Here is a 22,828-nt window from a genome sequence, read left to right on the forward strand (position 1 = left end):
GATAGCTGAACCAATATCGGTGATCGCCGAAAAGGCAAAAGCGGATTCAAATGATTACACTAGGCACATTTACAAACGATAATTAGTAGCATTATTAACGTTGTCATTCTTTTCTTTTCAACAATTTTTCTCATTGTTCTTTTCTCTTTTATTCATCACTCATCTACTTGGATTTCCCTCGATGAATCCTTATGGAAAATCTCCAGCACCAAACACCTCCCCAACGACGGCTAACACTTCCAGCGCTTCGAACGCTATAGCTATCACATTGCGTCCCAGTTATGGAATGATGAACGAGCGGGAGAGAGACCATGAAGGGCAAAACAGTAAGTCGTTTATCGGTCGCATGCGACGTGTGTAGCTCATTCCTCTAGCCCTCAATAAGCCATACGCCTACCCATCCACTTCTCCAATGCCATCGCGTCCGTCAGAAGGAACGGCCCCGGGAGCCTCTCAGCGGCACACCCATCACCATCATCTCGCTTCCTCAGCTGGAAGTACACCGCACAATGAGCGCACAAATCCATATGCTTCCACGCCGGGAAGTGGTAATCCTCCGCGCAAGTCAGAGGCACTTGGTGTAGGGTTGGGATCGGGGCTTGGGAGGTTAAGTGGCGGTTATGGTTTATTTGGAGGCTCATTCAGAGAGCAGGAAATAAGGGAGCGTGAGAGACAGGAGGGGGTACAGCGAGAAAGAGAACGAGATGTGAAGCTTCCAGCGCCTACTTCACCAAATCAGAGGGCTCCCATTCCCACTACTGCTACTAATCCCTATCCCCGTCCATCTCTTCCCCCGTCTCCAACAAATCCGGCCACACCCAGGAGTTATACTGCTCCCAAACCCGCCAAGCCTTCTATTTCTCCTCAGCTACCACCAGCGAACGCTTCTGGATCAAATCCACGTCCAAACCTTCCTCTTCCCAATTTTTCCACTCTTGGAAGTCGATCGCTTCCGTCTCCTTTTGAGCACGATGCCCGTGATCGTGGTTCAGTTGGCAATGGAATGCCGTCGCCTGCAGTCCCTTCGGGAGAGACTCAATCAGCGACCGTTCATAATCGTACGCTGAGCAACTCTAGTGCTCGTGAACATCCTCCTTTGCCTCTTGCAGAGAAGAGTCCTCCCAAAGTGCCTTCCGCTCCTCATTCGGCACGATCGTTGTATGCAAGCGGGCCACCCCCGCTAGGTAGTAACACTACAGCAGGTCGTGAACGAGATGCTCAGAAATCATCCGTTACACGTGCTCCTACGGCCGTCTCGCCTCGAAATGCTATTTCGCCTACCATGTCTGGTGCCAAAACTCCCAATTCTGGCTCTGGTTCCGTGTCTGCTCAGCCATTCGCAAGAGGTCCATACTCATCTTCCTACACGTATCCTTCTAATTCCGCTTATGCTGGTAGCTTTGGTGGATTCGGTCTCAGTGGCTTCGGTGGTTACGGTGCCTTTGGAGGGCCTAGATGGGATCATGAACGTGAGCGCGATGTGCGTGAAGCAAGGGACATCAAGGAAACGAGGGATGCTCGCGAAAGGGAAAAGCCTATAGATGAAGAACAAAGACGTAAAGAACCAGCTGAGAGAAATAGAGAACAAGAAAAGGAAGGGCGCGACAGCCAGAGGTGGAGAGAGCAGCAACGAGAACGGGAGAGGACTGATTCTGCTCGTAGCATCGAGTTTTCTCGCGCAGCCAACCCAGCTTCTACTGCAAGCTCCACAAAGCAAGATCCATATCGACGTACAACTACGCTTAATGGCGGATTTTCAAGGCACATCGAAGTACTCAACCAACCTGATCCTGCTATTACCGCACAGAGTTCATTAGCGACAGTTTCCATTGGGAGTTATGACAGAGAGAATTCTGTTATTCAGCAAGTTGCTCCGACGAGAGAACCGAGACCATATGGCTACAAACCTGAACCTATTCGTGAACCTGTACCCCTTCCCCCACGAGAGTCCTCCGGCTCCTCTTATGTTCGCGAGCCTGCTTCTCGAGAGCGTGAATATCCTTATGCGCGTGAAAAGAGGAGCCGCATGGACGCAGTTGTTGAAGATGCTCAAGTTGCACACCAAGCTCAACAAGCACAGAGAAGGAACACTCAAGCCAAGTCCAAGCGAAGAAAGATGGAAGAAGAACGGGTTCATCATTACCATCACCATCATCATCGCCACCACCACCACCATCATGCACAATCCCCTGTCGAAACACGTGATTATGCAGTACTTTCCCAGCCTCCTCAGAAACGGATCGAAGTTACTTCAGGTCCCGTAGAAGCTTGGCTCAAAACACTTCCTTCCCTTTCTCGAATCATCTCCACAATCCCATACACTGGTAAATCATTTACACTAGCCAAAACTGGTTTGACGAAATCCGATAACGAAGGTGGCATTGTCATTATCCGTATTGGAGGTGGCTTCTTAGGTAAAGGATGGAGAGTGAGGGGTGAACCAGGCTGGGAAGAGTCCACGCCTCATCCTATTGGGCCTATATGCGGTGCTGAAGATCCTAAACGACCTTGTTGGGGCACAGACGTTTACACTGACGATTCTGACCTCGGCCTTATCCTCGTTCATGCCGGATGGCTCCGTTGGCTCTCTCCTCTTTCTATTTATGGTCCAAAAGAAAGAAACAAAGATGAGCAAGAGTTTGTGAACGTGACAGTGAGGATTGTACCAAGACTTGTGAGATATACAGGAACGGAGAGAAATGGGCTTAAAACTAGAGGCTGGGGGAATGGGCATGATGGGGCCAGTATAGTTGTTGAGTATGTAGAGCGGATCAAGGTAAGCTTCTTGTATGTCGAATCTGCTCTAGTTTAGATGCTCATGAGGAGGCAAAGATTGATAGAAAGTACTTGGATTCGAGGAAACGTAAAGCCCGCATCGCGGAATGGGCCCATGAAAGGGCTCTCGTTGCGCCGCTCCGCCCTTCTAATCCAATTTTAGATCTGTCAACCGATATGCGGCTCATGACCACAGCTCCGCTGTCGGAGCCAATCATCCTTTCTATTTGGAGTCAAATTGGAAAAAATCCATATCTTGAGAAAAACGACCTATGGCAAAGTAGCTCAGCGATGCCGAAGAATGCTTCAAAGGAAGAGATGAAAGAAGATATGGAGGAAGAGGTGAAAGATGTCAGGGAAGAAGAAAATGCCGAGGCGAAGATAGTCAGCATCGTCACAGATATGGGCATGCAAGAAGAGGCATTAGAAAAGGAGACAGACAGAGAAACAGTTCAAAATGGAGAGAGCGCAGAAAAGAAGAACAAAGATGAAGACACAGAGAAAAAAGTTAAAGAAATGTCGATTGAAGGATCTGATCTAGCTGAAAGGCAAGTTATGGAAGTTGAGACGGAGGAAAAGCCTGGACCAAAAATTGTTGAGGAACAATTGAGAGAGGCAAACGATATTCAAGTCGAGCAAGAGGCAGAAAAGGATGTTGCCACCGGGAAAGAAGACATTGAAATGAGGGATGTAGAAGGTATGGGGACAAAAACTGTAGACCAATAGGTGATGACATGAATGCTTTTTGTTTATCACATCTCCTTTCTCTCTTCTCGCCATATCAGATTTCTGATTCATCAACTATCAACTGCTTCCTCTCATACAGTATAGATCAACAATGTGTATGCACTATACATACTAGAATACGCATAGTAGCCATCGAATTAGGTATTATTGAGAAACCTCCACCTTCGGAAACCATCTCGCAACGGAAACACTCCTTTCTCTTCCAAAGTAATGACAATAGCTCTTTCTTTCTTTTTCATTTCTCTTGTAAACATTCACTCAAAAAACAGTCCTCGGTGGACAATGCCTCAATTTCTACCAGACTATCCAGGCTACAAGCCACCAAGATGGGTTTACCTTCGCTCATCCTTGCCTGTCATCGCCCTCATCCTTTTACTATCCTTCTTTCTAGTCGCTTATTCTCTACTCTCTCACACTCAGAGTCCGGCATGGAAGCAACATATAGGATGGCAAAGCTGGGACGTTGTGGATATGCCACGACTAGATACGGTAAATGAAGCGCAAAACAAGCAGGAAGAGTTACAGTTAAGTGGTAATGGCACAGAAGAGTATGTACCAAGTATACCACTTGAAAATTGGGTAAGTAATTATGCGACTTATGGATGTAAATACAGAAATACTAAACCTCTTCCAGGACCCTCTGGCGCTGCATACTACAGGTCGTGGGTAAATCCGCAATTGCCTCAAATAAACCACTGACAGTCTTCATATAGTTACAGAAATTGCTGTCAAAGCATGCTACTTTCCTCCTTACATCTTTCCTTCATTTTGTGCCCCTAAAACTACTCCAGAAAGAGACAAGATCAAGGGTAAATGGGTTATGGTAACTAAAGACCTCAATGTGAGGACAGGCTTGTCGTATCTCAATTTGTATTACCGCCGAACTCGTCGATTAGATGTTAAACTCATCACCGATATTCGGGTCTTTGAGCATCCTCCTTCAACAGATCACCAAGCAATCCTTGATAGTGAAGGATGGATCTTGGCTGACGGTGATTTGCGTGAGGGAGTATGGCCTAGACAAATGGAAATGAGATTATGGTACAAGCTGGGAGATCAAGTGTGGACTGATGGGCGGAGAAGCACCGGTACTGGACAGTACAATAATAGGGCTGAAGCCAGCTATAGAGATGAGGGTGATGATCAAGGCAAGGGCGGTGACAGTGATAGTGATAGCGACAGCGACGATAACGGCGATAAACACAAGAGCAAACGGGGAAAGGTTACAGATTTTTCAGTGAAAGAAGAAGCGAAAGAGATCAGGACAGGAAATAACAAAGTCAATTGGTCTTATGGTGACTTTATCAACGAATTGGACCCATTATTCGGAGACGATGATCCGTTCTTTGGATTTCATAGGGTTCAAGGAGGACCTATCCTTAAGGGGAGAAAAGGGAGATGGGAAACGGTAGACATTACCTACAGAAAAGGAAATCCAGGTTAGTGCATACCTTCATTAAATTATAGAGGGTTGCTGACAAGTTGGTGTAGTGGCGCCACGGGCAACAGTACCCACTTTTCATTCTGATGGCACACTCAAGATTATGCAAAGTGAGTTTCACTATCATATATCTTGTTCTACAATACCAACGTAAACCCTGACCATAGTTGCCGATCTTCACTACTCTGTCGGTCTTGGAGAGTGTCATGACTCGGATAAGAATCCCTGCGTTGGTGACCAGGATACTGCTACGTGGTTGTCAGAAGCTTTGGATGCGGAACAGCCTGATATAGTGGTGAGTTGATATCTTAGGTGTTTTGTGTCCTCACAGACTGAGTCAAGGACAGGTTTTCTCAGGTGATCAGCTCAACGGCTATAGAACAAGCTATGATGCAAGGTCTGTATTGGCTAAGTTTGCAAAGCCAGTGATCGACAGGGAAATCCCATGGTGTGCTATCTTTGGTAAGCAGCTTGGTGAAATCATGCTCGGTTTGATGTAATGATTGTCTCCAGGTAACCATGACAGTGAAATTTATGGCGATAGGGAATCTCAAATGAAGATGTTGCAAAATATGCCTTACTCTCTATCTCGACCAGGCCCGAAGAGTGTGGATGGCGAAGGAAATTGTAGGTGTTAAAGATTCCTTCCGTCGATGTGCAATAACATCTATAAACAGATTACATCAAACTCCACTCAAGCGATCCGTAAGTCAACAAACATTCCCAAAGTCTAACAGACTCGCTGGTATTCAGATCAAAAACGCATATATTCACTCTTTATTTCCTCGATTCCCATGACTATCAAAAAAGAACATTACCCTGGGTAAGAGCAGACTACGATTATCTGAAAGCGTAGGTCTTCCGCCTTTTCCTTCCCTGGCTTGAAACTGAATTTGCGTGACTATAGATCACAAATTGACTGGTATCACAATATCTCATCTTCTATCAAGCCTATTGAACGGCCTTTCAATCCTGATGGTGATTCCGACCTAGGTTCTGTTTGGTCCAAGCGGTCACATCCGTCTCGTCTTTCCAGTCGCGAGACTACTCTGGCAAAGCCCAATGCTATGATGTGGTTCCACATACCGCTTCCCGAAGCTTACAACCCAGCTGATACGGTATTGGGTAGTGAGCTCAACGTAGGCAACCAGTTTGACCTGGCAGGAAACTCCAAGCATAACTCCGGCTTCTTCTACAATGCAATTAAAGCGAACTTTGAAGACGATGAAGGGCGCCTGTGGGACAAGAAGAAGACCGAGGTCAAGGTTATAGGTCATGGACACTCCCATAACACTGATAGGTGTCGACGAGTAGATGGTATATGGTGAGTTCTCTATGATAAAATCCTGAAATAATTTGACACAAACTGCAGGATGTGCTTCGATGGTGGCTCTTCATTCTCAGGCTATGGTCGACCTGGATTTGATCGTCGCGTAAGAATTTATAAAATTTCACAATTTGGGGAGAAGATTGAGACGTATAAACGTCTGACTGATGGAAGCGTAATTGATGAGCAAATTCTGGTTGGTGAAGGAGCTCCAACGGGCTGGGGGGAGGATCAGGTTTGACATATAGACTAGGACGACCAGAATTGGTCGCCACATTGTATGTTTATCACGTTGTCCCTACATGTATCACTTTGTAGCGATTATCGAGCTAAAAATTCATTGGCACAACCACGATATTTTGGTCTACATGGAGAAGAAGGATTAATCAACATGTTGAGTCTCAAACAGGTCAGGAGGACGTTAGGCCTTGTTTGAACGTTCTGCGTAAAGCTGATAACTGTGAGTACTTGATCCCAATCTACTACTTTACTTCTCATAGGCCATCAAGTCACAAGACACACTGACGCACTATAGATATTGATGACTGTAAATTCCAATTGGCAGTTTATATATGTTAATCTTTGCTTCATTCGCCAGCAAAAGAGAAGGGAAATACCAAGGATCTTTGCTGAGCCGAGAACAAAACAACTTTAGCAAAGCTTCCATTCCATTTTCCGTTTGGAGTGTTTATACAAAAAATCAAAAAGAAAACTAAACTTTTAGATGAAGAATAGATTTAAAAACAAAATAATTACACAAGCATATTAATACAAGACACGATATATTACGTAATATACCCACCAAAGTGATATAATTATCTTGTCGGACGGCTATCTACAATTGTAATTGTAATTGTAATATTATATAATAGACGATAATGGCGGCTCCTATACGTCCAGATCAACTGCCAAGGCGAGAGTTTGGACCTTCAGGAGCTCAAAAGCAGCAGACATGGACCCAGCAAGACACAACGGCACAAGCCCCAAGAGCCGCTTCAACAGAGTTGATTCCTCCTCCTGGACCAAGACATACTAGATCAACATCTATGAACCAAGGGATCACTTCAGGCCTTGACATGGCATTCGCTGCTGACAAGGCGCAACAGTGGCTCTCCAATTGGGCTCCTAAAGGCGAAGGCCGAGGAAGAGAATTTTTGATGAATGGGATAAACGGAGTAGCCAGTGTTGCGAGTCAAGTATCAAATGGACTCAATGGGAGACTTGAGAAGGAGACGGTATTGGGAGACGTCAACAAGTCTACAAACGATCTACCCGCTCCGTCTGTAAGTTCGGCCTCTTCATCTACAAGTACAGAAGGAAGACATGGCTTTTCGACTTCATCACCAGTTCCTAAACTAGCTGAAGGTCAAAATGCGAACGGATTGGTGGCAGGTAGGCAGATTCCGCAGCCTGCAAACTTGGCGAGGCTTGGACACTCTGCGACGACGGGATCTGCCCCTACAATAGCCAGACCAGGCGGTCTTCACCAGACTCGTCCATCCAATCTTTCCAGTACGGCAAGTACTACCTCTCTTCCCAACAACGGGAATCGCTCGAGCGTACATGGTCCATCGCATCTTGGCCCAAACATACCTGCACATCAGAGAACTTTTTCAAGCGAATCGCAAGGGCGGCCTTCTTCCTTCGTCTCGGGCGTATTTGCATCTTCGGCTTCTAGATCAAGTTCGATGACTGGCCAATCTACAGCAATATCTACACTAAACACTGGTGTACCTTACAAGGTTGGCTTTCAACCTCAAGGTGTGAGGAGCGATAGGACGGAAGAGTATCTGGATGCTAGAGAAGAAGCCCTGGAAGAGATTGATAAGGAGGAGGGTCGCTTGAATAGACGATGGGCCAAGGTTAGTTATTTGGGCTTCCCTCATGGGTGTTTCTCTCATCAGTCATAGCTGGTGGATTTACACTTCAATCCCTTTATTCCTCAGATCCAAACAGCAGGCCCGCAGCTTTCTCGCTCGCCATCTTCTAGTTTATCAATAACCTCATTGGCAACAGACAAGCGGAGATCATTGTTGTCCTTTGATGTGGATTCACTGAAGCCTAAAGAGGTGTTTAAAGGGATCAAAGCCGGTGTAGGGCCTGGTGGAGAAGAGGGTAGAAAAAGAGGTTGGTGGTTCATATATCAGTTACGAAAGCAGGCTGACGGATGCAAAGCCGCAGAACAGGCTATTGTCAAGTGGGAAGACGACTCAACTGTCAGGAGATGTAGGATATGCGCGTACGTGTTTAGTTTCTTTCCAAGCAAGTATTGATAAGTTTTTAGGTCTTCATTCTCTCTATCAAACCGCAAACATCACTGTCGCCTCTGTGGACGTATAGTCTGCTCTTTACCTCCTACGCCATCTGCTCTGTTGGCTATCCAAATACAGCTCTTTGCACCTATTGATCCAACAGCCACATCTACTTCGACACAAGTCGGTCTTCCACCTGGAACCCGACGGGAGAAGTGTTCTTTGCTTCTGGTCGCTGATTGGAGAACTGGAAGAGGAGAAGAAGTGGAGGAGAGGTTTGTAGGATGGATGAAATTGGAAGATGATCATAATGCTCTGAAAAGTGCTTCTAAAAGAGAGTTTTTAGAAAGGAACAGTGTATCTGGTGATAGGATTGGTCCTGATTCAAGCCAAGAAACAAGAGATCTGAAATTACCACAGCAACCAAAAGAGGTTCAGGTTAAGGGCATGAGAGTTTGCAGAGATTGTTGGGCTATCATCTCGTGAGTAGTAATCTACCAGCACTGAAAGACAAAGCTGATTTTGGCTTAGGCGGAAGCAGAAGATTGGAGATCGTCAGAGAATAACAGGATTTAGTCGACTCTATCACGGCCTTCGATCGCTCCAATTTGAGATAGAGAGTCTACTCTCCGAGTACGAAGAGCATCTCGCAGGGTTCACAAGTTCTTTGGAAACCGATAAGCCTCTGGATGAGCTCCTGACTCTTCATCGCCAGCTCATAGTTCTTTTTACTGATTATGAGCATCTGTCGAAAAAAATCAGCAGTGCACCGTGCAAGGTCGGTAGCTCCCAAGCTCAAGTCCAAAGCTCCATAGCTAGAAGTGCCGCTACTTTTATGACCAAAGAGATGGCCAAACTTCAGACGGTACCAAAATTACAAAAGAAGATAGCCGAGGCAAAAAGAAAGGGGCTGGTAATTTCAGAAACGACGCTTGAGCAATTGACTGGTCCGGGAGCAAATGAAGGGGCCGATGAGGACGTGCAAGATGTGGCCCTTTTGCTTCAACCTTTGCTCGAGCAGGAATCACAATTGGAGTAGGCATAAGTCTCTTCTTGAATTAAATTTGCTGACTGGTTTGTTAGGTCCTATATAGCTGACGCTAATGCTCAGCGGAAATATGAAGATGGAAAGGCTCTACAAGAAGCTTTGAGGGAAATTAGAGATGAGATTAAGAGAATCACCTTAAAAGCTGGTCGGTAGTTTCAATTAGCTGCCATTACGCGTTGTACTTTACGATATATATTGTCAATTATCTTCCGGGCGACTAGCTTTCAGATGTCTATAATGTCTACTTAATGATACTACAGGATAAAACAGGTACAATGCTATGTATGAAATATGATGACTAATGACAGAAAACCATGGACGTAATGTTTGTTTGAATGGCGTGTTCACCATGCGAATGGCGGAAAATTACTCTCAATCATATCATGGTCAATCTTGAGATGGCATGGTTGTGGAAGACACATTCTGGCGCCAATCGCTTCATCTGGCGTGAACCCCCATGGGTCTGTGTCAACAATCTCGACACAATATTCGTTTTCGATGGTGATCAGATTGATGACTGGTTGCTGAGGGGCATGGGTAACTTGGTCTGAAGCTCATCTCAGTTTTTGCCTCGCCATAAACACCGACGCACACGCAAAATATGACTGGAGCCGCATGTAGGCTTGCTGCCATTGCTCAGAAGACATGGCAGTGATGCCTGGACCGATAAACCTCATCTTCTATTTAACAGTCAGCCAAGCTCTCCACGGGTAAAGCAAATTGACCAACACGATAGAGACCAGAGGGATTGTTGGGCTGTAATGGTCGCCACATTGCTACGTCAAGAGGTCATGAATAACACACGAAAAGAACAAGTCTCTTATATTCTCCATGAGGCGTCAGCCTCATCCGACTTTATCCATTCATGTCGAGAATAAAGTTCCAGAAATAGCGTTACAAAGGCGATACACGATGCAGATTTGATGAAGATTCATTGATTTCTGATGTTTGACAGCTCTGAAGAGGCTTTCGCTGCCTCAAGTCGTGGCCATCTCTCACACAGCGCCATCCAGCAGTCTCCCAGGGATCCTTCTCTGTGCGTGGTAGTGGCTGCGGTAGCCAAGAGGGCAGATTCTTTTCCAGAAGTCGCCCCCGGACGCCCATCACGGTGCATCTCGAAGCATGCTGTCGGGGTATTCAGTGTAGATCCATCCCTAGTTGCTAACTCTTCATTAAGGCATATTGAAACTGAGGGCCGAGGGTCGGAGGAAAAGAGTGACCAATGACAACAAGGCGGATCAGAAAGAAGTTATTGAGGCGGAAAACGAGGCGATCAAAAGCAGATAAACACAAAAGAGTTGGCAACAAGGTTGGTCATCCCATTCCGCAACCTCTTACTGTTTATGGCTTGACAGGTATAGCGGTTGATCCTGCGACGACTAGAAAGTGTTTGCGAGAGTCTGCGAGAGTCTGTGGGTGTTTGCGAGAGCTACCGTCTGTTGTCCCGTGGTAGTCGGTTTGAGGCATACGAATGGCTTGAGATTTTTCGACTCGTCATTTTTCAGCTCGAAAATGGGTTTGGTAACGTCGAAAATGAAGGGAAAACAAAAAAAACGACATGACAAGTGTATTTATAACATTTAAAGATTTTAGATATTGAATTTTGTAATAAAAATTAATAAATAAATAAAAAGTGATGTCATGGTTTTTTTTTGAGAGGGAGGACGCTTCTTATTTTGGGTAAAATTCGAAACATGAAAGACAATAAAGTTAAATGAATTAAAATGTAATTTATAAAAGATTTCTACTGTTTAAACAAAAGCAACAATATGAAGAGTACACTCGATAGCAATGGCCATGAGATACGAGCCAAGGCATCCAATACTCTGCAAGATGCGGCGCTCAACCAAGAAAACGGCGCTGCCTACCATTCATCACCCACTCGCTCACCTTCACGCCGTCTAATTCTGACACAAACCAGGTCGTCTATATCTGCAGATCCCGAGAGACCACAGCCATCGAAGCCGCCATCACCTCCGCCACCCGAAGCCAACGCTCCACCTCCTTCACAGGAAGTCACTCATTTACGTCTGGCAGCGCATTATGCCGGGTTGGTCCTGGCCAGCATGCTGGGTTGTATTGCCAGACTGGGACTGAATGCACTTGGGACTTGTCAGTGTTTCCGATCCAGGTGCAGCCGCTTAGACTGACTGTTGCAGATGACGGGATGATCATCTTTCCATTAGCATGGTCGCAAGGTGTTGGGAGTGGTATCATGGGTCTGGCGTTGAGTAAAAAGAATGATATCGTCGCCATGTGAGCGAGACTTTATGGCATATTTTGTCATTTTAGGCTGATCTACAAAGATATCCGCCCATATATACTTTTCTTACGACAGGAATAGCAGGCTCTATAACAACGTTCTCATCTTGGATGTTGGAAGGATATCTCTCTTTTAGTAATTTTGAGCAGTATGGTCGTAAAGGGCTTCATGATGTAAGTGTCAAGAATGATGTGTTGCTTGATGACACTCAATAGCGCTAGACAATGGATGGAGTGGCGTACTCTCTACTGACGTTTGGCGTTGCGATGAGTTCATTGATATTCGGTCAGCACCTCGGCTCTCTTCTGCCCTCCGTATCTCAAAGACTGTCCAGAACCTTGCCAGCAACAGAAGAGAAACCCACGCCTTCATCGCCGGCCAGCAGCAGTCTCCGTTTCCGAGCTTCTCAGACTCCGATTTTAGATATCATTACTATCTCAACCGCCCTCATTGCTTACCTTATTGCCCTTTTGTTGTATTTCTTAGCTCCCAAGGCGTGGCGTCACGACGCAGTTTTTGCGCTTCTTCTATCTCCTCCCGGTGCCATCCTGCGTTTTGCGCTCTCCACAGTGAACACTCGCAGGCCATTTATCGATCGTTTTCCGCTGGGCACGTTTACATCCAACATGGCAGCCACCCTCATTGTCGCTGGCACTTTTGTCGCTCAACGTCGTCCTGGTTCCAGTACGAGTGCCACCAAGTGCAACGCGCTTTACGCTGTACAACAGGGTTTTTGTGGGTGTTTGAGTACCGTTTCCACCTTTGTTGTAGAAGCAAGAACCGTAAAAGGTTGGAAATCAAAATGGTTTTACATTGGAGGTAGTGTGGTGTTGGGCCATGCATTTGTGCTGGCAGTAGTAGGAGGAACAAAATGGACCCAAGGCTTTGTTGATGTCTGCATTGTATAGACCAGCACGGTGTATTAGTTTATATTGATAATTGCAAGTACAAGTATTATACAAGAATTTAAGCGATCATCTTCCATCTATAATAACCTTGGTAATGAAGGGATTCAAACCATTTTAGACAGGGTAGAAATTACAATTTTTGCGAAGCTGCGATAGCCAGCCTCTTAAACTCCTCCATGGCCATGGCTTGTGTACGACTAGTAAAAATAGTATTAGTGAGCGTTGTCCTTGTATAAAAACGGAGCATACTGACGCCAATGGCATAGCAAAACCAATTCTATGCAACTCCCCAATAATTACATCAATATCCTCGGTAATATCTTTATAGGCTGCGTTATCTGGTTAGTGTTGTTATGATGAATACTGATTACTTGCATGTCACGTCACCCAATCGCGTAAAACGTTCCAATTCCTTGATCATGACTTTTGTAACCATGCACCAAACCAAACAAATCTCTGCGTCAACCTCATGGAATGCCTAAGCAGGAAGATGTTTAGCTATGATCAATTCGTAATATCATTTATGCTCACAAGCTGGGGCAGATATCGGAATATGTCTACACTTTTACGGGCAGCTTGTAGAGACACTTTGTTATCAGCGTCGGCAGAGTTGATATCATGCAACAACATTTCTATCGCCGCAAAATGATGATGCTTTCGCCTTGGTTAGCATAATTTCTTGACAAAAGACAGATTACAAGTACCAGTAAGATATTTTTGGCGTCAATGACTAATTCCACACCATCTGCATCTGCAGCCTTCTTCATTTCAACAGGAGAAAGCCCATCAGCTCCTAGACTTTCCCTCAGTCGTGACAACGCCGACAGACAGTCGTTGTATTCTTTGGGATTACGATACTTGGGTTGATTTAGCCATTGTGGGGGAGGAGACGCAGTTGGTGCGTTAGGTCCGCTTAAGAGATTTGTGTATTCTAGCCAGGCTCGAGAGTAGTCCGATATCGGATCAGGGTCGAGGAATGCCAATTTGGAAGTGCGCTCCAAGATAGTTAAAGCCTTCATCCATCTTATGCTATTTCTCAGTGAGCTATCAAGTAAAAACTAAAATTTTAATATATTTTGGATCACTCACTATGGACTGTCTAGATTTGTAGAAGATGATGTGTTGCGATACAAGTCTCGCACAGTCACATCGTTTTGTAGGGTAACCGATTGCTATGTCCATAATCCGTTAGCCACTGTATATATATTCATATCAATAAAAGACATACCGATGCAATATCGTCTAGCAGCACTGGAAAAGGAGTCGCTATATCGTCATCGTTGATTGAAGATGGGAATCCAGTCGCCAAAGCACCACATCGCTCTGTAGCATAAACACTCCAGCTTTCCAGGCCTCTCAGCTCTCATCAATGTAACAACGGGCAAATATTGTACTCACAATGCGTGCACACGCTCAGCCAGCTCTATGGAATCTTCTGGCGGCGGAAGCAGGAAAGGCCTGTTGCGCAAGAATAGATTGTCGGGTGGGAAAGTCTTGAGAGTTAAAGATGGTATACGATGGATACCCGTTGATAACACAAGCCTTACAGCAATACCGGAAAACAGCCAGCCCTAATGAATAAAAATCATTGTCTGTCCTTTTCGTCGCATATATCAAAACTAACCTCATGATATCTGCCGTTGGTGTATGTATGGGCACTCAAGAGCATGGCCGCCCTAATCACATCCAACAGTCTATCATTGGATGCTGCAGCTGCGTCGAGGTGCCGGGTAGCTTCACTATAGAAGTGTTGCTGCATCGCGGCCACATTAGGCGTCTGGGTAAAACGTGTTGCCCAGAGATACTACAACAGAGGAAAGAGTCAACACAGACCCCAGAGCAGTTCGCCTGTTGGATGGTATAGCCCCACCATTGCGTTCAACAAAGCCAGACTGGGACGTCGCTTATCAGTAAATCTCATGCGATATCTAAACCTGGGTATGTTCATATCAAAAAAGAGTCGACGATGGGTCAAGAAACATTCAATTCTACATCGTCCTTATGAGTTCTTTGTGTTCCAACGTTATCGCCGCTCTCGCACTTACAGCAAGTTTCTTTGTTGATCATTTAACCCATCCGATTCGGTTTCAATGTGCAAAATCGACGTATGCTTGTTTGAGTCGCTTGCAACTCTCTTCCTCATCATAGGTTGCCCGTCACGGTTCCTTGGCGTCTTTGGTTTCGGGCCATCAGGATTATACGATGCGTCTGCTTCGGCGTTGTTGTCATTGCCTGCTGCAGGTGTTCGCGGACGAAAGAGAAACTCTCCTAAATTTTGCGTCAAGCTCTCAACAGGATCGGTTCCCCCACCAGGCAGACAACTAGTAACGGGAGGATGAGAATCGGTATTTGGAGTAGTAGTGGCGAATGCAGAGTTGGATGTAACACTTGAAGAAGTCGATGAGGTAAAGTTAAATTCGGGAGATATAGATGTACCAGTCGTACTAGACGATGAAGTATCAATTCTTGCACTGTCGGCCAAAGGGACTGGGGTTGCAGGCTGCTCAAAGGCGGAGGAAGGGTTATGGAACTGGACATTGTGGCTTCCGGCATCTGCGATTACGTTTATACCACGGATGCTTGGTAAATTGGCAACGATGGTAGGGTTGAACTCGGACGACTGTGAGTTAATGATAGAAAGATTCGGTGAGATGCTCAAATAGTTGGATCCAAACGAGGACATCATTTCGGCAGGGCGTGGTGAATGAGGCACAATGGAGCCTACCGGGTTGCCCATAGAGTCAACTGCGGTCTCTTGCGACAGAGCCGGAGGAAGGAAAACGCCTTGAGTGCCATTTGAATAAGACATATACGCATTCGCATTAAAGGGAGAATGGGGGTAGATATCTGTGGCTGGTGCAAAGGCGGAAGGGCCAGCTGAAGTCGAAGGATGAATCAAACCCCCTACATTAGGATAAATCACTGATGTGTTATTCAGTTTAGGATCCAAAGAGTCGTAAGGTGTAGACCCCTGTGAATAGTGACCAAATCCTGGTGAGAGTAGAGTCAAGTCAGAGGTCAAAACTCTTTGACAAGCGAGCAGCCTTACCCCTGTTCATTTCCGTCGATCTGGTAGGATTCACCCGGTTTGATTTTGCGGACGGCAGGTACTCGCAAATCTGCTTATACTTGATGCAGCTGGTACATTTGGGTCGTTCACCGGAACACCTCTATCAAAACAATCAGCTCCCAAGCTGACGAAACTGACGAAACCAACCAGTTTTCGCTTGCGACAAAATTTACAAGCTCTGAGAGCAGTTTAGTAACCTCAAATGACTGAATTAGACAAAACACATACTGTCCTCTCTTGAGAGGCGTTAGCTCGCTGGGTTGCTCCTGGCTTACAGGCTGGTTAGGTTCTCTGGGCTCAGCTACACATACTATTAGCACCAAATACACCATCACCACCTGCCAAGGACAAACCATTCTCAAAAGGCATCCCGCCTTGGAGCGACGATGGATATCCACTGGAGGAGGGTGAATAGTCCGTCTGTCCATAGAATTTGCCTTCTGGAGCCGGCTGTACTGCTGGATTATCTGAACTCTGTCCTGGGTTGAACTGCTGGGTTGGTACTTGTTGATAATGCTCGGGAATTGAGAAAGGATTTGAGGAAGTTGGCCATGCCACTGGTGGTTGCTGGAGCTCTTCTGCATATGTATTATCCAGCTGGAATGACCTTTTTCTTTGCCAGCCACTGGGTTGTCCTGGCTGCATACTGGATGGTTGATTATAATATTGAGTTATAGAATAAAAGAAGAAATAAAAGAACGCAGCTTAATTATAAATTCGATTACGAGGTTACATCTATTTCGGCAACAAAAAAAAGGGAAAATTCATTACATTGTCCGAATACTTATCCCAACAACTTTTCTATATTATACTTTTGAGATGGATAATGAGTAAAAGAAGGATGTCGAGAGAACTATGAAGGAGAATGACTTATATTATCATGTCATGCAGTAAATCAAACCTCCCAGCCATCTTTTTCCGTCCATTTTCACCTACATTCTTATGCCTTGTCCTTGGCTTCTTGCCAGTCTTGGGCTTGGGTTGAAGTGAAGCCAGGTGCCCGTTTGGTTTGCCATGTCCGAGTATGGCTTCTTCTATGCCATCTGTCAAAGCTTCCCAACACACTTGCATTATTTTCTCTTCCTCTTCGGTCCATCTCCATTTTAGGTGCGTCGGCGGCTCTTTTTGGAGCAATAGTGTGTGGAGGTTGATACCGCTGAAAAACATGAACGGTGATAGGTGGGTTGGTCCAAAATCATGGATGGGATCGCCTGTTAATGGCTGAGGGAGAGAATCCATCTGAGTCGGAGTGAAATAGGGTATCTGGGTAGAAAGGAGGAGTAAAGCTTCTGCCAATGACACAGAATCAATCATGACATTGCTTATTTGGGCGACAAGCTGTGTGTTTCGATTTTCCAGAGCTGGCCATTCTCTTGCTTCTTCCTCTGGATTCGGATTTGTCTTTTTCTTTTTCGGCTCCATCTCTTCTCCCTCCAACTCCCTCCTCCACTGTGCAAAGGTTCCTATTCCACATCTGAGAGTGGCGGCGATTTCATTTCGTCTCCAAGAAAAGCTATTGGCTTGCTCCTGCTCCTTGGTCATTGAATACGCTTCTGTGACTGTATGTCGGAGGATAGCAACGAGCGGTTGAATTGATGCAGGAAGAGTGCGGATGGCAGGCGTGTCGGAATGCAAAGCAGCGAGGTAGATTTGGAGTCGTTCTGATAATGGCTGAAGGCATACCGGAATTTCATTCGATGACTGTGTCTTTGGAGACAGTTTTATCCTGCGGTGCATAACTTGGCCAGATGTTCCTTGACGGACGTATTCGGTGACAGCACGAGATGGATCTGCAAGCTCCATTATTGTGCTGTCTCTGTCCTCATCTGGCTCGGCTGAATCTCTCAATTGACGTGTGTTGGAATCTGTATCCGAACCAAGCAAATTCCTCAACTCCGTATCCTCATTAGCCTTCTCACAACTCAAAACCATCTCCATATCATCAAGGGAAGAGTCATCCAGAAATCTGAGGCCTCCCAATGCTTCATATGCAATGGTATAGGCGGACTTTCTGATCGCCTCGCTACCTGCGTACGTCCGAGGACAAGCCATAGCTGGATCTTCCAACGTACCTCTCAAATATATACGATCGGGATACAACCATCCGTGAGTAACGAATGTTAGAATACCTTTCCGTTGAGCTGCCGCATATGCCTCCGAAACCTTTTGTTTAGTCTCTTTGCTCAATCTGCTCGTATTGGAAGAGTTTGATGTAGATTGCGACGACTGGCAACCTAGAGGTTCTAGTCCACCACAGAAAGGATAACTGTTGCAACATTGAGTACTGTGAGGTGACGTATATGGCAAGGCAGCTTCGATGATACTGTTCACTGCCCTCATCAGATCCGGCTCAGTATCATATTGCCATATGCAAAGCTTTTTCACAACCCTTCGCACCAACTCGACCACAAAATCACCTGGATCGACCTCCTTAGAACTGTTGGCTGAGGGTTTAAAAAGTTGTTCACGGAGTATCCGAGCAGCTTTCTCGATTCGCTGAACACTATTAAGAGAGGGTTCATAGAAGCGTTGGAGTGTTTCAAGGGACGCATAGTCGTTTCCTACAAGAGAAGCAAAAAGGGCCATATAATTTGCAGGTAGGCGAAGACGTTGACGGAGTGCATAAGGTGGTATCACCATTAGGATAAGAGTAGGATGATGGTACAAAACTGGAGGAAGCAATGCTGATTGCCTAAAGGTGAGTCCCTTCTTTCTATAGTTAACTGTTTCGAATGTTTTCGGAGAGGACTCTGATGGCTCCTGTTCTGGTTCGGATGAATTTCCTTCCATCCACATCATCATATCAAGTGGGACATAACCTCTCGCCTTTTCTGACTTTGCCACCAGAATCAACAGATCCGTGTCTTGGCCCAAGACGTAGCCCTTCACCTTCTCGGCCATGCTCACGCACAAGCTGTCCGCTTCTCCGCATGGAATATGGTGCATATCAACGCCGAGGCGATGAAGCGCAAAAATGAATGTGTGGGAGGCGAGTGGAGGTAAGATGGGTCGGACAGAGGTGCCTCGTCCAAAAGATGATTTGGAACGTGAGGACACAGAGGTTGCAAAGAATAATTTCAAAGTCGCCTGAGAGTCAGCCATACGTTTGAGAGTCGTCGCGTGTTTTTCTGGAGGAGCAGCACCTAAGCAGTTTGTCAGCTTATATGGAAAAGTAGCACCTTTCAACTTCACCGTCAAATACAAATGTAGGTTCTAAGCCCACTCTTCTCCAGGATACGATTAACTTTTTGGTAAGCTGGTAAAACCTCAGATACTCTCCTCCTAACGTCCATGGCAAACTGTCAAGATAAAGCTTGAATACAACACTGGTATTTGCGTCAGCACTTGGAAGCAAACGGTACAAGTGACGGCCTACCCCCAAGCATCTACAATAATGGGTATTTCACCTTTCTGGGCACCTCGACTGTCAGTTTCAGGTAAATGGGCGGAATGGCATAGTGATTGACGGTTTTCTTGGACAAATGTCTGTAAACCTCGTACTCCCATCGCCTTGTCCTATTCTTGCGACCTTGGACGTCAAATGATGTCGACGTAAAAGTATTGAGGCTCTCGTGTAATGGTCAACAGGGGTTAGTATTGCAAACCGTCCACTTGAAGTAGAATCTGTGTATAGTTTTATATTGTCTATGCTGTTGTAATTTATTTATTTTTTTGAGTTGAAAGAATTAGATGAGACTTTGATTTTTGAACAGTTGTAATAAAGAAAAAAAAATATCTAAAATTCCTCGTCACAATTTCTTCCGAATTTTTTTTAAAAAAGGACAAAACATAGCCAGTATTGCAATAAATCTCAGCCTGACAAGCCCCTAATGCATATAAATTTACAAGCAAGATGCATACAGATGAGTGTAGTGCCAAAATTGATCAGATATCCTCTCCAAAACCCTCTCTGACAGTTCCCCAGTACATCGATATGTCCGTGTTGAGACAGTCTTTAAATGAATATGTGCTAGCCTCTTTGCTTTTATGCAATATCCCAGAGTTCCTCCTACAGTATCTGTGAGCTCGCAGAACCATTAGAGTTATATTTGAGGACTTGCCATCGCACAACAGAATTTTCCACAAGCCACAGATGCTGATAGACTATAATCTGAAATGGAAATCTTCTGATCCACATATTGGTCTGCAAAACTATCGGCTCTAATGAATGGTTCGTTTTAGTTTCGTTAACTTTGCAAGCCAAGCCCAATAACTTACCCTCTGGCCATTGCGCCTACGAAAACACATATAGAGTGTGTCTCGGGAAGAGTTGGAAGATATTTGGAGAGTTTTACCGTAGGAGAGTCAGCAGATAGGGCTTGATTTGAGATAGTCAACGACGCATTGAGATGAGTTAATGATTTGGCTTACTGAGTTTAATGCAATTAGTAGGAAGATGATCTGTGATTGGATTTTTAATGACCCTCAATAATTTCTCACTGCCGTTAACACCGCGAATAGAAAGTTTGTGAAGCAGTTGCACTACATTAAGCCAATGTCAGTTAATCAAGTCCAGTTAAAACAAAACAGGGTCAAAATTCACCCATGAGACCAGAGAAACGCTTGAATGTTCGAGGTATTCTGACACTCGGGTTGACTTCAATTAAAACACCTTTTGCTGTTTGTATGTATACCTGCAATAATCCAGCTTTATTAAGAGGAGAATCAAGGAGGGTCAAAAGACACTATATTCATCACTAATTAGGGCCAAGTTGAATTGGAAAGACATGCCCACACACCTGATGAGTAATGTCAGGACGAGCATCCGCGATATCTCGCCCTGTCTTGGCGAGGATACCTTGGTGATCATCGCAATTCAACAGTGCATACTTGGCCTCTTTGCCAGAGGCATTTTTGCCTGCCGTTCCAGAAGAAATTTTATACGCTTCCAGGCAAGCCTAAACATATATCATCCTCTATACCAGCCACTTTCTGTCAGAAGCAAAGCATACCTGCGATAATACCACGATCAATCTCCTGGTGTTTTCCTTGTCCTCGGTGGATTTTGGTACTGTAGCCTGTTTAGGTACAAAGTCGGCTCTTGGTATATTTTTCTTCCCTCCTGGCAAACGCTTGGTGACTCGCGAAGAGCTACCCTCTCCGTCTACATCCATCTCTTGATCCTCTTCGGGCTGCTTTTTGACAGCAAGCTGTTGCGCGATGTCATGGAATGTATTTGCAGATTTTGTTTTGAGAGGACGAGAGGGATTGAAGGGAGGTGCTTCAGCAGACATTTTGGATGTTTTTGTTGTTTGGGTAGCGGGAGCTCCATCAGTACGTCGTTTGGGAAGAACATCAGACATGTTGGCGATGTATAAAAAACTCGCTCAAAAAGAAAAAGAAGAAATAAAAAAAAAGAAATAAAGAAATAAAGAAAAAAAAGTAAATCTGAAATTTGAGTAATCGTGACTTTTGTCGCCAACTTCACCCTGAGAACACCGATCTCTGAGGACACGAGACATAAAACCAATGAATAAATCAAAAGTCACGCAAATTCATACATCAAAGTATCAGTAGTATTTATGTGGCAGCTGGGTATGACAGAAAGCTCTCTAATGGTGGTCGATGGGAGATAGAAATTAAGAATCAGCATGTACAAGCTTGTGGACTGGCAGCCTCATCTTGTCCAGATACTTTGACCCCGCTAGAAGTCTGGCCTCTTTGCGCTGGAGGCGCAAGAGGAAGCTTCTTGGCTAAAGCAATAAGGTCAGCACAATAAGGATGTTTAATAAACAAGGACATACCAATTTCCAAAAACAAGTCTTCCACACCCTCTCCACTCTTTGCGCTTGCCTCTCCAAACAACAACCCTTCCTCTTGGGCAAATCGCTCGCCCATCTCTCGAGGAGTCTTCCTTTGAGATTCCAGGTCCATCTTGTTACCTATAAGCATAATGACGATGGAAGGGTCTGCTTGTCGTTGAAGTTCGCGAACCCAGGATTTGGCTTTCTCAAAAGATGCCTAATCAGCAACGGTTAGTTAATGAGTGTTGTAGCAATACAAATTTACAAACCTCTGGCGGCTGATAGTTTGCAAATATCAGCATCTTAATTGAGCAGTCTGAAAGAAACTCACTTGTGTGATGTCGTAGACAATGACAGCAGCATTTGAATTTCGGAAGTAGATAGGAGCCAAAGATTTGTATCCTAGCAGCCAGGGTCAGAGCGCCGTTATCTATACATGCCTCCCAAGCTCACGTTCTTGGCCAGCCTAGAGACAATTGTCAGCGGAAAAGCCAGCTACAACTCCATAAAACCTACAGTGTCCCAAATCTCAAACTTGATTGTCTTTGTCTCATCGAGTTGAATTGATTGAGTGAGGAAGGCCGCTAGCCGTTGTATGTCAGTCATACCGCCTAGGTAGGTACCAGTCAATGATACTGACCACCTGTATAAACATCATGAACAAAGGGACACAAGATCGCATGGTCAGTATATCAGAGGCTCGTGCAGATATATGCCTGAAAGCGACATGGCGAATCGGCGGGCAGCGACTCACCAATAGTTGACTCCCTACAGTACAGAGAGTCAATAAATCCCAAGCTTAAGTGGTACGAATAGCATACCTGAAATCTGAAAACTCATTTCGCACCTATCGCCCCAAGACAGAGTCAGGTTCAGGGAATCATTGCTGTTTCGACATGGTTTCAACGCACAAATCTCAAAACCAGACTACTCTTTCCAACCGCAGACTCTCCTACATGATAATCTCGTTGTGAGTGGGTGTGTCTGGGGGTGGCAATCCAAGGCAATGGTGCTGTATTTGACTTACCAAGGAGGACGAGCTTGAAGGATGTTGTTCGTGACATGAATGTTTGCGATTCTGCTAGTATAGAGGGATTAATAGATGATAAGATACTTGTAACGTTTAAAATCTAGAAATAAGTTGTAAATGAGAATTATGACAATGCTGCTGTGACGCCATCAATTAAGAATGAGTTCTTAACTTACAAACAATTTTGATCCCGCTAATACATACTTTTAATCAATTTTGTTTT

The 22,828-nt window shown here is 45.1% G+C and overlaps 8 protein-coding genes across 8 annotated transcripts; 4 read left to right on the plus strand and 4 right to left on the minus strand.

Moving 5' to 3' along the window:
• Positions 1–181: 181 nt before the first annotated feature.
• L203_104526 (uncharacterized protein) lies at positions 182–3,501 on the plus strand (the record flags this gene model as incomplete). Its single annotated transcript, XM_066213907.1, has 3 exons — positions 182–326; positions 375–2,776; positions 2,833–3,501. 3 exons carry the CDS (start codon positions 182–184, stop codon positions 3,499–3,501), a joined length of 3,216 nt encoding a protein of 1,071 aa, XP_066070004.1.
• A 303-nt stretch (positions 3,502–3,804) lies between these two features.
• On the plus strand, positions 3,805–6,531 carry L203_104527 (uncharacterized protein; the record flags this gene model as incomplete). The annotated part of the gene is made up of 11 exons (XM_066213908.1): positions 3,805–4,101; positions 4,157–4,184; positions 4,236–4,961; positions 5,014–5,073; positions 5,131–5,258; positions 5,311–5,425; positions 5,477–5,590; positions 5,641–5,668; positions 5,717–5,815; positions 5,871–6,287; positions 6,336–6,531. The coding sequence occupies 11 exons, from the start codon at positions 3,805–3,807 to the stop codon at positions 6,529–6,531; spliced, it is 2,208 nt and encodes a 735-aa protein (XP_066070005.1).
• A 637-nt stretch (positions 6,532–7,168) lies between these two features.
• On the plus strand, positions 7,169–9,743 carry L203_104528 (uncharacterized protein; the record flags this gene model as incomplete). Its single annotated transcript, XM_066213909.1, has 6 exons — positions 7,169–8,152; positions 8,201–8,417; positions 8,466–8,529; positions 8,575–9,024; positions 9,074–9,577; positions 9,626–9,743. 6 exons carry the CDS (start codon positions 7,169–7,171, stop codon positions 9,741–9,743), a joined length of 2,337 nt encoding a protein of 778 aa, XP_066070006.1.
• Positions 9,744–9,934: 191 nt separating this feature from the next.
• Positions 9,935–10,364, minus strand: L203_104529 (uncharacterized protein; the record flags this gene model as incomplete). Its single annotated transcript, XM_066213910.1, has 3 exons — positions 9,935–10,137; positions 10,183–10,270; positions 10,320–10,364. The coding sequence occupies 3 exons, from the start codon at positions 10,362–10,364 to the stop codon at positions 9,935–9,937; spliced, it is 336 nt and encodes a 111-aa protein (XP_066070007.1).
• Positions 10,365–11,359: 995 nt separating this feature from the next.
• L203_104530 (uncharacterized protein) lies at positions 11,360–12,761 on the plus strand (the record flags this gene model as incomplete). Its single annotated transcript, XM_066213911.1, has 4 exons — positions 11,360–11,702; positions 11,750–11,846; positions 11,897–12,026; positions 12,075–12,761. The coding sequence occupies 4 exons, from the start codon at positions 11,360–11,362 to the stop codon at positions 12,759–12,761; spliced, it is 1,257 nt and encodes a 418-aa protein (XP_066070008.1).
• Positions 12,762–12,891: 130 nt separating this feature from the next.
• L203_104531 (uncharacterized protein) lies at positions 12,892–19,338 on the minus strand (the record flags this gene model as incomplete). Its single annotated transcript, XM_066213912.1, has 18 exons — positions 12,892–12,958; positions 13,015–13,090; positions 13,137–13,239; positions 13,293–13,415; positions 13,466–13,790; positions 13,851–13,933; positions 13,990–14,104; positions 14,160–14,332; positions 14,386–14,565; positions 14,632–14,749; positions 14,807–15,752; positions 15,811–15,931; positions 15,979–16,009; positions 16,060–16,132; positions 16,185–16,470; positions 16,768–18,974; positions 19,024–19,157; positions 19,208–19,338. The coding sequence occupies 18 exons, from the start codon at positions 19,336–19,338 to the stop codon at positions 12,892–12,894; spliced, it is 5,292 nt and encodes a 1,763-aa protein (XP_066070009.1).
• Positions 19,339–19,816: 478 nt separating this feature from the next.
• L203_104532 (uncharacterized protein) lies at positions 19,817–21,134 on the minus strand (the record flags this gene model as incomplete). Its single annotated transcript, XM_066213913.1, has 7 exons — positions 19,817–19,840; positions 19,893–19,992; positions 20,050–20,149; positions 20,203–20,313; positions 20,375–20,516; positions 20,571–20,729; positions 20,784–21,134. The coding sequence occupies 7 exons, from the start codon at positions 21,132–21,134 to the stop codon at positions 19,817–19,819; spliced, it is 987 nt and encodes a 328-aa protein (XP_066070010.1).
• Positions 21,135–21,417: 283 nt separating this feature from the next.
• On the minus strand, positions 21,418–22,639 carry L203_104533 (uncharacterized protein; the record flags this gene model as incomplete). The annotated part of the gene is made up of 9 exons (XM_066213914.1): positions 21,418–21,524; positions 21,576–21,792; positions 21,907–21,977; positions 22,029–22,041; positions 22,092–22,159; positions 22,330–22,343; positions 22,397–22,422; positions 22,487–22,527; positions 22,603–22,639. The coding sequence occupies 9 exons, from the start codon at positions 22,637–22,639 to the stop codon at positions 21,418–21,420; spliced, it is 594 nt and encodes a 197-aa protein (XP_066070011.1).
• Positions 22,640–22,828: the final 189 nt, after the last annotated feature.

This window comes from Cryptococcus depauperatus, chromosome 5 (genome assembly GCF_001720195.1).
Source record: "Cryptococcus depauperatus CBS 7841 chromosome 5, complete sequence".
Classification (NCBI taxonomy): Eukaryota; Fungi; Basidiomycota; class Tremellomycetes; order Tremellales; family Cryptococcaceae; genus Cryptococcus; species Cryptococcus depauperatus.